Below are 13,502 nucleotides of genomic sequence, written 5' to 3' on the forward strand. Positions count from 1 at the left end.
ATAGCCCACCATCCCATGCAGGAGTCGAACAGGCAACTTTGTTGTTAGGAGCACATGCTCTCACCAGCTGAGCCATCCCACCACCTGTTGGCAGCTCAGCGGCAGCTCAGCTCAGGTGCAGCTCACTGGCTCATGTGGGAATCGAACCGGGGACCCTGTTGCTCAGAGCTCATGCTCTTAACCAACTGAGCCACTCGGCCGGCCCTCTACATTGTATTTTAAAGAGAATGAGCTAGCTGATCGGGGCAAGGAAGTAAGATCTGCAGATCAGAAATCATTAAACACTTTCCCAAATGTTCCTGTGTTTCAAAGAAATGCATTACGTTACCATGTACAAATGGTACATGAAGGAGCTCATTCTCACTGATTCACAAGTGCAGGAGGGGAAAAGCTCAAAACACAAAGTTCAGTTATTTACATCTACTTTAAAAGGAAAAATATTTGGAAGTCTGATAAAAAAAAAAAAAGAAACAAGGTTCGGTGACCATGGAAACAGTAACGTGAATTTCCCTTGCCAACAACTATGTGAAGAAAGTTAAGACTCAGCAATTATTGAATAAGCTGAATCCTTCAGACAAGAAGAAATAAGCAATAGACTATCGACCCCAACCACGGGATGGTGGCATTGCAGATTCAATTAACAGATACACACCATTTTTGCTGATTCGTATATTTCTTTTCATGTAATTTTATTTTCTTCAATAAAGGCAATTTATAAAATTGATGTCACTGGCTTGGGAGTGAGAGGAGGAAGCGGTCCATCCAAGGGAAGTCATTCAGGGTGTGAAAAAAGAAAACCTGGTGCATGGCTCCAGGATCCGGGAAATCTCAGCGGAGGAGGGAAGGCCAACCCACAGCCATGAACTCAGCTTCTGGAAACAGTGCATTTACCAAAAGGAGAAAAGTTGGGTCCAACTGTCATTGAAAGGCACATTTGTGGGTAGGAGCAGGACATAGTTCTCCGGAAGTTGTGGGAGCAGGGCTTGAGGGTGAGTGGGAAACAGGTTATTTATTTGGGGTGGCACCAGGTTTTCTCTTAGCACCCCCCTCCCCTCCCTGCATGGGCCTCTCTCTGTTCCCCTGGGCTTGATGCTCACCCTGTGTGTTGGCCACAGCCTCTGGACTCCCTTCTAGGGCTTTGATATAGTGAGTGTGGAGAAGGGACTATAGCCAACCTTATAGGTGCTTTCTCCATCCCTCAGCGGCCTCCCACTACTGTCCCCCCACCAAGCCCTGCCTTTCCTAGGCAGGGAACCTGAGGTTTTATGGGGCGGTCCCCAGCTCTCTGCCCTTGGGCGATGGAGCTGGCAGCCATGGAGTGCACAGGTCCTGCCTCCTCCATTAGGGACAGCCAAGGGACATGGATGCAGAGCAAAGAGGCCCGGCCTTGCTCTGCTCTCTTACAAAGGCCTCGGTGGAGAACCCCGCCTCAGGGGCTTGCAAACATGTTGTATTGGTCAGCTCAAGCTGTCATGATAAAGTACCATAGACTGGGGGGCTTCAGCAACCAAGATTTATTTCTTCACAGTTCTGGAAGCTGGAAGTCCAAGATCAAGCTGTCGGCAAGGTTGGTTTCTTCTGGGGCCTTTCTCCTTAGCTTGTAGATGACCATCTTCTCACTTCTCACTCTTCACATGGCCTTTCTTCTCTGTGTCTATGTCCCAATCTCCTCTTCTTAGAAGGATAACAGTCGTATTGGATCAGAGCCCACCCCAGTGACCTCATTCTAACTCAGTTACCTCTTTAGAGGCTCCATTGCCAACTGCAGTCACATTCTGAGTACAGGGGTTAGGGCTTCAACATGGGAATTGGAGGGGGCACAATTGAGCCCATAACACAGCTCTTTACCCAAAGTCATCTCTGTTCTGTGGCCCCGAGCTCCGCAGATCCCTCAACTGTCTTTGGTACCCCCCTCTCTGTAACTGAGCTGCCTCTGAACAATCATATCCACTAGCCGGGATTTCCCTGTGGGGAGCACATGGCCACCACCCCCAGCTCATTGTGAAACCAGAGGCCGAACGAGTCCGGGGCTCGTGCCGCCTGCACCGCTCAGCCAATAGATGGACACAGGAGTTGGGCCATAGAATAAGCATTTATTACCAAAGCACCGGTGGTCTGAGAAGGCAGTGGGTTAACACCTCCAAAAACTGTCTTAACATTCTCAGACGAGCTTGGGGTTTTTAAGGGAAAACCTGGGCGTTCCTCCATGACACTTCCAGGGGTCTGCATGGAGACTTCCCTGTGGCCACATGATTCTGTGGTGGAATCAGCAACCCAGGAACAAGGATGCGATTAGCCTGGTAAACCATTGAGATTGTGATCAATTATAAGTTTCAGGGTAATTTTCTAAAATGGAACTGGGTGGGACAGGGGACATTCTGAGCTTAAGCCACAGGGGGATGATCTATTGTTAAGCTATAGGTAGGTCAAGGAAAGGTGAGGCCAGGGACATGGAGAGGCCTCTACTATGGGGGTGCCAACCAAACCCTGTTTCAATTGCACGTATTTGCATGGGGGGAGGGTGCATTTCTGTGTGCACATGACCACACGCACTTGATAGTTTGGTGAAAATCCTGGTTTGGAAAACACAGGTATGACTCTGATCCCCCCCCCACCTCCAACCACCCCGCACCTCTCCCACCCCTCTACCCCCATATTCCAGGGTTTCTCATGTGCATATCTCCTCCATCCCGGCCTTTCTCCCAAACTCCAGAGCGGTGGTTCACGTTCCCACTAGGCACCAGCTCTTGGCTTGAAGACATGATAAGTCCAGATGCTCAGTGACTTAGTTTGTTGCACAAATGTGCATCGGGCGCTGGCTCTGTGCCAGGCACTGAACTAAGGGATGGTGATGTAGACAAGTGTCCCGAGGATCCTGCCAGCGCAAAGCTCACAGCTGGGGGCAGATGCAAGACCCTGCTGCTATTTCAAGCACTAATTGTGTTTCAGTGCTTCTCACACATCTTCTCTAACCTTTGTATTGACTCAGGGAAGCAAAAATGTCCCCAGTTTATTGAGAAGGAAACTGAGGTTTGTGGACACAAAAAAAGAGTTTTATACAAAGTAACCTCACAGGGCAGTCTGATCATAAATTTCTGACTGGGCTGGTCATGGTGCATAGTCACTCCCAAACATGGAACTTCTTTAGTAAAAGGTTTATTTTTGCCTTGTTAAGCCCTGTCCATTGTTTCTGTGCATATCTAGGTTAACACACCTTTGAAATAAACTGTAACCCCTGTCAAGAAAGCACATAATCTTGTTAAGTGTCCTGGAATCCAATCCCTGCTTTGCTTCCCCCCCCCCACCTCCTTATGTTCCCTCCTTAATTTCAAATGCATAATACAACCGCAAAACTGTAATTCTCGGGAGCATTTGAGATCTTGCACCCCGGCATATGTCAATAGTTTAGCTCAGATAAACGCTAATCAAAATTCTCTACAGGTTTGGATGGTTCTTACCTTGACAGGTTTGCAGAGGTTAATCAGCAAAGCATGGAGAAGGAACCCAGGTCTGTCTGCCCTAAGGCTGAGGGAGGGGAAAAGGTCTGCTAGAAGATTCCGCCTCTGGGAGGGTCCCTCGTCCCCCATGCTACAGCCACCAGCATCCTGTTCCGTCTCCCCATAGCATGGGCAGCTTGGTGTTGTGGGGGAAGGGAAAATAATTTTCCTTCTCCCCTTCTAAATTCTTCTGGCTGGACTCATCATCAAATTGACATGAGACAGAGTAACAGGAGAAAATAACGTGGTTTTTTTTTTTCTTTAATGTATTTACTTACAAATTATTTTTTTTAAATACAAAATTTACAAAAAGAATTTACAAATTTATTGCATACACATACAGGGGTGCCACAAGAACATAAGCCCCAAGGACACATTGGACTGTTGAGGCTTACGTGCCATCTTGAGTTCAGGAGAAGGGGGAGGGGGTAGAGGTTTGGGACTTGAACAAGCAGGAAGACAATTCCCATGGGGATGGAAAAGCAAACGTTTCCTAAACAAATGTTTGCTGGGCCATCTTTAACAATGGGCCACTGAGAGGACTTTGAACGAAAGGGCCTTGCTAGGTTCCTCCCTATCACACTAGTTCATATTAAACTACAGTTATCTATGGTGATAGCTCCCTTCCTGCAGCAGGTCCTCCACCTAAATTCTTTTAGGCAGTTAGGGGGAAGGTCAGTGGTTTTTCCTGAGTCTTTCTTTTCTTAAAAAACAAAAACAAAAAAACAAAAACAAAACCAGCTTAAAATAATCAATATCCCAAAAGGCACATTTTGGGGTGACAAACTCTGCTGCCCTCAGTGTATTCATCCCCCAGATCTGATGAGTAAACTAACACACAAACACAGAATTCAGCCACACAGGGCACCGAGGAAGCCTCCATGTTAAGACTCCCACAGGCCCCCTACGTCACAGGCTCCCCTGACCTGTGGTATTAAGGACCCAGTTTCAAGGCTGGGGGGGTTGTTTGGCTCCAGAATGCCTGGAGTTGGAATCAGAGCTCAGGCAGCTTCCAGCAAGAGAGCATCTACCCTTTAAACGCTGCCCTTTCACCTCGCTGTCAAGAGGGACCCTGGGGCAGGGGTCAGGTCTGAGCTGCTTGCTGTTTGTCTGGGTGGAGCCTGTCCCAACACTGTTTACCCACCCTTGCTGGGCCCCAAAGCCCCTCGGTGAGCAGCAGCTGCGAGTCTGCCCTGAGTCCTGAGGGTGCCGTGCTGCCTGCTGTGGACCCCGCAGCCGTGCCTCTGTTTCTGGAGGAAACCAGAGTCAGCCAAGACCTCTGACCCACTGCTGGAGCCATGGTAGGGCCACATGGGATAGCTGGTCAGCCCTGCCAGGCGTCATTCAGGCTGGGTCCGTGAGGCCAAAATTAGGTCATATCTGGGGCTGAGGGGAAGCCACGGGGACCCTCTTGAATGGGACTAGAGGCTCTGGAGGGGGGGAGGGCACTGGGGTGTTGGGGAAGGCATGGGAAAGGCGGGCCTGGGTTGGACTCCCGTGTCCATATTTGGTTGCTGTGTCAGCTTGAGGAACTTACTTCACTTCTCTGAGCCTCCGTTTCTGCTCCTGAGAATGGGGGTCATATTACCTATTTTGTGGCACTATGGTAAGGTCTACTTAAGATACGATCTATGGAGGGTCCCAGCACAGTGCTTGGCACACAGCTGGTGTCCAATAAATGGGACTGTTCTCCGCAGGGCTTCTGCGGTGGAGGAGGCCAGGAAGGCTGCTGTGGAGCCTCCCAAATCTGCCCCTTCCCTGCTGGAAAAGCCAGTCGGGGAAGATGAAGGCCACTTCCAAGCCCTTGACGGCCAGGCCGGCTCATGCAGCCACTTTGCTGATCATCCTATTTGGCTGGAGTACACCCTCTCCTGGGTCCCTCAGAGAGGTGCCGGGACCTGGGCAGGAGTCCCGAGTCCTGATTTTTCAGGCTCCACCCTGACCTCATCACTTCGCCTAAGCATGGGCAGTCTCCTTTGTGATCTGCCCACCTGACCGTGAGGGATCAAGGGAGATAATACCTGGAAGCCCACATGCAGCTATTTTAATCTACAGCCCTGAGAGGTGATGATGGCAGAGAAAGAGCCTGACTCAGCACATGGCCCCAGCCTCTCATCTCTTCCATGGCAGGACAGTGGGATGGGGCTCAGGGCAGCCCACAGCCACATATCTGGTGACTCAGTTTGTTTCCTGTCACAGGTTCATGGATACAAAGGAGTCACATTCCAAAACTGGGCAAAGACCTATGGCTGCTGCCCAGAGATGTACTATCAGCCCACGTCCGTGGAGGAGATCAGAGAGGTGAGTGAGTGTCCATCTCAGCCCAGCCCCGGGACCTCCAGCTCATCCGGGCCCTATAGACCAGGCCCTGCCCCAGAGCGGAGGCTGGGAGATGGACTTCCTGGGCTAAGACCCCTTCACCCCGCCCCAGCACTGCTGACCAGGTAAGAGTCTTTCCCCTGCTCCAGCTCCACTCAGCAGTCATGCCCACCAAGGACAACAAACTTTTAGTTTCGGCTCAGATCTTTTCTTTAAGTGAGGAATCACATGCCTTCGCTCATTGTGTGTCTCAAGGACATCACAAACTTATATGCCCAAAGCTGCATCATTCAATGTTTTGGGTTTTTATTTATTTACCTTTAACCTGTTCTATTGCAGTCTTCTGTCTTCTCTGTCTCTGTACGGCACCTGGTTGCTCAAACTAGAAGCCAAGAAGTGAGTCATTGTCCCTTCTTTACCCTTATCTGACAGTAAGTCGTGCCCCAGAACGTTCCAGAACCCATCTTCTCCTCTCCAGCACCATTGCTCCTCTCTAAGCCCAGGCCACCACCCCTTCCTCATCCTCTGTGATCTGTGACAGCCTCATTCCTGGTCTCCCTGCTTCTTTTCTTGCCTCCCTTAAATGTACTTTCTGCAGTCAGCAAAAGTAATTTTCTTAAATGTAAGCTGGGCTGGGCTGCTTCCCTGCTTAAACCCCGTCAGACGCTTCCCATTACTTGTGGAATAAAACCCTAACTCCTAACACCCGAGGCCATGCATCACTTATTAATAAGCATCGGAGCCAGGATTCAACCCAGGATTGTCTGAGTTCAAAGCCCCCAACATTTATGCAGGGAAAGCTACGTAAAGGAACAGTGCTCATTGAGGAGGGCCCTGGAGGATGAATAGGAGTTCAACAGGGAGCCGGGGAAGGGCAACGTGAGCAAAGGGAAGTGAGGAGGACACCTGGAGAGTAGGCTGTGGGGAGGACAGGTAGGGTACAGGGCAGGACAGATAGGCTGGGAGGGCGGAGTGGCTGTGAATGATATGAGGGCCTTGACTGCTGAGGCATGAAGCTTTGTTCTGAGCTGCAGGAAGGGCCTGGAGATGTGTTAATATTTCTGTGAGTGAAGGCCATTCCTAAGCTGACCTACACAGTTGTGAATTACTAACAGGATCAGGCAGACTATTTATTGTAGGCTGACGTTTCCTTGGAGGGTTCATAGGGGCAGGTGAAAATAAAAATAGGTCGTGTGGTCAGGGGAGCTCGAGGAAGATGGTGTTAAACAGATTTCTTTTTTTTTTTTTAAGATTTTTTTTTTATTGGGGAATTGGGGGGATGGGAAGAGTACTGGGGAATTGGGGGAAGGGGAACAGACAAGTTGCTGTCATTTTGTTCTTCAGTCTAGTTGTGGAGGACGTTGCTTCACTGGCCCAAGTTGGCACCATCATTGCGCTCTTCCCGGGCGAGGCAGATCAGTCGCTGGCTTCTGGACAGCCGCTCATAGCGGCTTGAGGGCTGCTCACGCTGGCTGCTGGCTACACACGGTAGCCCATGGCAACCCACTGCCACAGGGGCTGCAGCCTATGCCGTCGACGGCGACTCATGGCAGCCCAGCTCCAGGTTGAGCTGTTGTTCAGCATCTTAGCTGTGGAGGGCAGTGTCACTGGCCCTCATATGTGGGATCCGAACCAGGGTCCTCTGGCGTCCCAAGCCAGTTCTTAACCATCGCACCACTCGGCCGGCCCTAAACAGATTTCTTTATTGGGGAACCTGTAGCTTTAAACATGCTGCACGCATGTCTTCCTGCTCGTGGAACCCCTGGTGGTGTAAATTGTGAGACTAACGTTCCATGGACCAGTGAGAGTGTTTGAGCAGAGACATGAGGGTGAATGGGAGTAGATCCATTTAAGTGACACTGTGCATTCATTTATTCATTCAACAATCATTAGAGACTGCCTACTCATGCCGGATCTGGGGTAGACATGGTGGGTACAAAGTCAAATTAAGCCATGCCCCTGCCCCCTGAAGCCTTCATTCCAGCCTGGGAAGCAGCTGAGGACTGTGTAGGCCAAGAAGAGGGCCCTGGGCCTTATTCTGAAGGCACTGGGGCACCCTTGAAAAGCTTTGCCCTAGAAAATATCATCAGGTTTGCCCGTAGAAAAGCCTCCAGCTGGGAAAGTGCACCGGAGCCCCACTGTAGGATGTATCCTTGGTTCTCCATCCCGCTCACTTCCTGGCCCTTCTCCCCGACTCTCTTTCCTGAAGTGACCTGCACAGCAGGGGTACTGGAGGCCTGAAAGGGGTGGTGTGGGGGGGGCGTGCATGGCCTGGGTGGCCCGCCCCGCTGTAGGCCCTGCGTGCTCCCGGGCTGCACCAGACACAAAAGGCCTGAGCTGGAGCTCATTCATGCATTGCCTTGGCAGGTGCTGGCCCTGGCCAGGCAGCAGAACAAGCGGGTGAAAGTGGTGGGTGGTGGCCACTCGCCCTCGGACATTGCCTGCACCGATGGCTTCATGATCCACATGGGCAAGATGAACCGGGTCCTCCAGGTACTAGCAGCCCTCTCCTCCCCGCCTCTGCTGGCCCCCAGCCTCAGCCTTCATCCCAAACCCCGGGTGGAAACTCCTTAGCCTTTCCCCTCAGGCCTGATCTCCTCCCTGCCCCTGAATCCCACAGTGACACCCCAATTTCTGACCCCACTGGTAATCACTCCTCCTGAGAGCCCTCCCTGGGCATGCTCAGGCCTCTTGTCAGGTTTGAGCGCCCCCTTGTGGCCACAGGGAGGATGACCATGTCCCCTCTCCTGCCAGAGCCTCCTCTCCACTTCTTTAGAACAAGAATGGCAAGTCAGGCCCCCAAAGGAGGTCTCACAATGACAAATCCAGAAGGATTTGCACTTAACTAGTTTTACATACGGGGAAACTGAAGATCAGAGAGGGTGGGTGACTTGGGTAGGGTCACACAGCCTAACAGCAGCAGAACTGGGCACAGACTCAGGAGCCTGATGACAGCTCTGTGCTGGGATACTATGCAATTCAGCCAGCGCTGGGTGACTGCCCCCCCTAGGGGCCTGCCAGGGAGTCAGAGACGAACAGATGTGCCGCTGTTAGCATGGTATCAGGACTCCTTCTCTCACCGACGGGACCAGCTCCCCTGAGCTATAATTTTTGCCACATAACCTCCCCTCCACCCAGCCCTGCTAGCAGAGGTTCTGGTTTTCTCTCTACTAATTTCCTTAGTTGCTCATGCGGATGGTCTCTACCTCATAGAAAACATTCCAGTCAAGACATCAGTCATGGCAGTAATTAACTCTGATTGCTAATTAGCGAGGATGGGGCTCCAGCGATTGATTTTGCCGAGCTCTGTGCTCTGGGTCCATGGACCGAGCTTGTGCTTTGGAGTCACAGAGAAGTGGGTTCTCATCTCAGTTCCCCATCAATGTTTGTGTGACCTTTGGAGAGTGGCTTAAAATCCCTGCGTTTCAGGCGCCTTCCTGTGAGATGGAGAGAGACTGTTTCTACACCCCAGGGCTGCCGTGGGGATCTCAGGACATAGCACCCTCCTTGCATGTGGCGGGAGCCTAATAGACATTAATTCTCCTCCTCCTCCTCATCCAGTTCTTGTCTTTGCTAAGCCCTGCCAGGGTGAGAATAAGTGGGGAATTTGAAGTCCATCTAGAGTAGACCCTCCTTAGTTGGTGACGCTGCACAAGGAATGCCACCTTCCTGCTCTGGGGTGGGGGAAAGTGCAGTTGTGGCAGTTAGGAGGCCTGAACGCTAGTCCCAGCTTTGCCAGTGACCTTGGACAAATCCCTCTTCCCTGCTCCTGTTTCCTTCCCCTGTGAAAAGAAGGGGTTACACAGAATATTCCCAAAGCTCCAGCACTCTAGGGCTCTGCCCCTTTGGCTACCTGCTGCTGGGGGTGTCTTGAGCTGACCACAGGCTGGGACAGACATGTTTATACTCATGGGGAGCCTGGCTGCAGGGTGAGGGCAGGATGCCTGCCCAGCTCATCCCAGACTATGCTGGTCTGTTGCAGGTGGACACAGAGAAGAAGCAGGTGACCGTGGAGGCTGGCATCCTCCTGGCTGACCTGAACCCACAGCTGGACAAACATGGCCTGGCCTTGTCTAAGTAAGTGCCACCTTCCCCATTCGTAGATGCGCCAGTGCTGCCCACCACCCCTGCCTTGGCCTTGGCCAAACACTCAAGGATCTGGCAGGAGTCAGAGAAGAGCACTTCCCATGGTGTACCCCCTTTCTGTGGACCCCTGTTCATTCCCATAGGATACCTATCTCTCCATCCCCCATGGGTTCAGGTGCTGTTGTATAAGAATTGGAAGAAACAGGCCAGAGATAAGCTGGGCATTAAATAACAAGTCTTGTACAGGGTTGGGAAGACCATAGATTAAGCCTTTCTTAAAACTTGCAACTATATGGACCCAAAGAAAAGGCTATGCAAAATAAGCACTCAGAGGAACAGAGGGGCATGCTGAGTGAGCCACAGGGCTTCCTAGTGTACCTATCTGTGGTACTTCACTTGTGTCTCCATCCAAACATGGTGTCAGTGATTGCTCAGGTTTAATATCAGGGGATTTCCATGGAAACCGGAATCAAACACAGCCAAAGGAGTGAACGTCTAACTGTGGGATTTCAACCATTAGAAAGAAATGACAGAGATATTTTGGATATTAGGGTAGCAATGTTTTCACAGCTGGATATTGCCCCCATGGCAGCCTGTGGCTGGTCTTCAAACGTGAGTGGTCCATTTGCCCCAGCTTTCTTACCCCAGGCCCTGGGACATCACTATATCTCTTCACTCTGGAAACCATTCTGTTCCCGCCTCCTCAAGGGGATGGCAATTCAAACATTTATGGAGTGTCTGCCACGTGCAGACCTTGTTCAGGCCCCGACGAGGCAGAGATGTATAAAACCCATTCACAAAGAGCTCCAAGTAAGGGGGCAGAGGGACACACAACGTGACAAGCATAATGCAGGAAAATAGGTTCAATGGCAGAGAAGTATTTAGGGCACTGCGGGGCTTCGAGAGCTCCAGGTTCAGCCTTGGCGGGCAGGAGACTGTGTGAGGGGATGGGAATCAGATCAGGCTCCCTGCAGGAGGGGCCCCTGGGTGGAGTCCTACAAGATAAGTAGGTATTAAACCAGAACAAAGAGAGGAGAGAAGGGATTCATGCAGAGGGAACAGCATGAGCCAACGCCCAGGAGAGGGGAACGGTGTGGGGAGTGCAGGGTCCCGTAAGCAGATAATGGGACAGACCCTGTGACCAATGACAACAAGAGAAGACATGTTCTGTTAAGTATGAGTATTAGCTTCTGGGCCCTGAAACATCTCCGTGCCCTGTTGTTCATGATGTCTCTGCCCTCCCTGGGGACCCAGCCCACCTCAAGTGGCTGCCTGCTCGGGCCTCCTCTGCCACTCAGAGGGAGTGAGGATGTCCCATCCTTTGTGCCTCAGGGGCCGCCTGGGTCTCTAGCTCCAAGGACGCTGTGGGGATTGAGGGGTGGCTGGGAGGCTGGAGGGAAGGACTGAGCTGTGTCAGGCTGCAGGCTGAGTGCTTGGCGCAGTGTCTCATTTCTCATTTCCTCCTTACACCAACCCTGTGAGGAAGGAATATAACTTGCATTTAGGGATGAAGAGACCAGAGGCTGAGGCTAAGGGACTTACCAAAGTCACCCAGCTGGAAAGCTCTGGGGCACTCCACCATGTGGTAAGCCAGCAGAGGCAGGACACAGCGCCATTCTCAAGAGACAGCAGTATGCTGAAGACTCCAGCTCCAAGAGCAGCCGGCCTGGGCATAAACCCCAGCTGTACCTCATATGAGCTTTTGTCTAGTTCCTGGACCCACCTGGGCCTTATCTAGGAAATGGGTCTATAAAATAGGGGTGCTCAGAAGACGGGATGAGTTAAAGATGCCCCACAGAGAAAGTGCTTTGTAAATGTTAGTTCTTGTTCATTTTCCTGATTCTGTCAGGGTCTCGCCCCACAGCCTCCAGGAGTGACCTTTTCCCTTAGCTCCTTGTCCCCCACCCCCTCAGGGGCCAAAGTCTAATCCTTCTTTCCGAGGCCCTTCTCGCTGAGGGCCTTGCTTTATCCAGTTTATTTCTCTTAACGTTGTCACAAGCACGCTTCCATATCGCGCTTTGTACATGTCACAGAGAAGGGAGCTATTATAGATTGCAATGGGAGCAACCATTTCCCCTTTGGACACACTCAGGTGGTTCTGTTTTCCACCATTACACGCAATTCTGCGATGGACGCCTTCATGCTTACGCTTTTCCACACGCCGGAGTGTTTCCATAGGGCAGGACGCCTGTGAGCCTCTTTTTTAACATTCTGTTTTTTTTTCAGAAGGGGCGATGTCACCAAATAGTCCAACGAATGGGGACAGAGACAAAAGTAGACATGGGGTGGAGGAAGGGTGAGGGAGGACTGGAAAAGGCTTTGGTTTCTCTCCGCCTCTTCCTATCCTCAGGTCTCACCTCCACAGGAAGGTCTGAAGCTAGATTTTCTTATCATTGTCAGCTTAAGTTGAAAGCAGAGCAGAGCCATTGGTGTCCTGCAGCCTGCATCTTCGGGAGCCTGCCTGTTTCAGGGGCCCTTAGCCTGTGCCGAGGGCAGAAGACGTGTCAAATCCTTGCCTTTCCATGCAAAGCCCATTTCTTGAATATGAAACGATTGTGTACAGTATAAGGCTCCAATCACCTTGGCACCCAAGGGACCGTCAATAAATATCTCCTTAAGCTAGGGCTGAGATGTCTCAGAGAAAGCTCCTGAGAAGTAAGCCTTTTTCCTGCTCTTTTTTCTTCATCCTGAAATCTGCATACATCTTTGTAATTCCTGCCTCCAGAGCGCACACCTCTGGAGGGATACTGCTGCCCTTTAGAAATCTGGTCCTTTTGTGCACACGGAGTCTTCTATTCATTCCAGGGCCTGGAACTCTGCGATGAGGGAGGTGGGTTTAGTCCTGGAGGCCCCAAGGAACGCCTGAAGGTTTCTGAGCAGGGGGGTGACATGGTCTTCTTCTTCACAGCACAGGGATGCTCCCATCTCCTTATACCTGCCTAGGACATCTCTGTGTGCCATTTGAACCAGGTCCCCCACAGGACTTCTCAGGCCTTGATTGGCTGGGTCTAGAGAAGGGTTAGCAGGACCACTGGGGCCTTGGGTTGGTGGAGAAGATATCATTGGCAGACGGAGGACATAGAGAAGGGAGGTTCCAGGCTGTGGAAACCCCAGATCCAGGCAGGCAGGCCTCCCCTCAGAGCTGAGCCATGCTCCCCACCCCCTGGCTCATCTGACAGGCCACTGAGGTGAGGAAACTAGGCCCAGAGAGAAGGGCCAGCCAATCAGACAAGCTAAGTCTCGGATGAGAACCCAGGTAGGAGATGAATCTACCATTCTGCTCTGAGGGGCCTCACCCCGCAACCCAGGGGGCCCACTGTCCCAGCAAAGCCTAACTGGTGGTCCCTCGTGTCCCTCTCGCTCTGTCCTGCTTTGCCCAGCTTGGGAGCCGTGTCAGATGTGACTGCAGCTGGCGTCATTGGGTCCGGAACACACAACACGGGGCTCAAGCACGGCATCCTGTCCACCCAGGTGAGCCCGCCTACCTTGCAGCACTCTGCTGACTGCCAGGGAGAGGGGAGGGTCAGATGGAGCGCCTCTTCTCTGTGGCTCCTGGGAAAATCATGTGCTCCACGGGCGTGCCAGCTCAGCTCCGTGTGG

The 13,502-nt window shown here is 51.7% G+C and overlaps 1 protein-coding gene across 1 annotated transcript in view; it reads left to right on the plus strand.

Moving 5' to 3' along the window:
* The first annotated feature begins 4,554 nt into the window (after nt 1-4,554).
* The window catches only part of LOC109379502 (L-gulonolactone oxidase), a 53,861-nt gene continuing 44,913 nt past the window's right edge, over nt 4,555-13,502 (plus strand). The window contains exons 1-5 of the mRNA XM_019636111.1: nt 4,555-4,798; nt 5,697-5,798; nt 8,184-8,309; nt 9,799-9,893; nt 13,283-13,373. Of these exons, the coding sequence (XP_019491656.1) occupies nt 4,796-4,798; nt 5,697-5,798; nt 8,184-8,309; nt 9,799-9,893; nt 13,283-13,373 (417 nt within the window). The 5' untranslated portion in view covers nt 4,555-4,795. The remainder of the gene's footprint in view (nt 4,799-5,696; nt 5,799-8,183; nt 8,310-9,798; nt 9,894-13,282; nt 13,374-13,502) is intronic.

Source organism: Hipposideros armiger, unplaced genomic scaffold, assembly GCF_001890085.2.
Source record: "Hipposideros armiger isolate ML-2016 unplaced genomic scaffold, ASM189008v1 scaffold_27, whole genome shotgun sequence".
Lineage (NCBI taxonomy): Eukaryota > Metazoa > Chordata > Mammalia > Chiroptera > Hipposideridae > Hipposideros > Hipposideros armiger.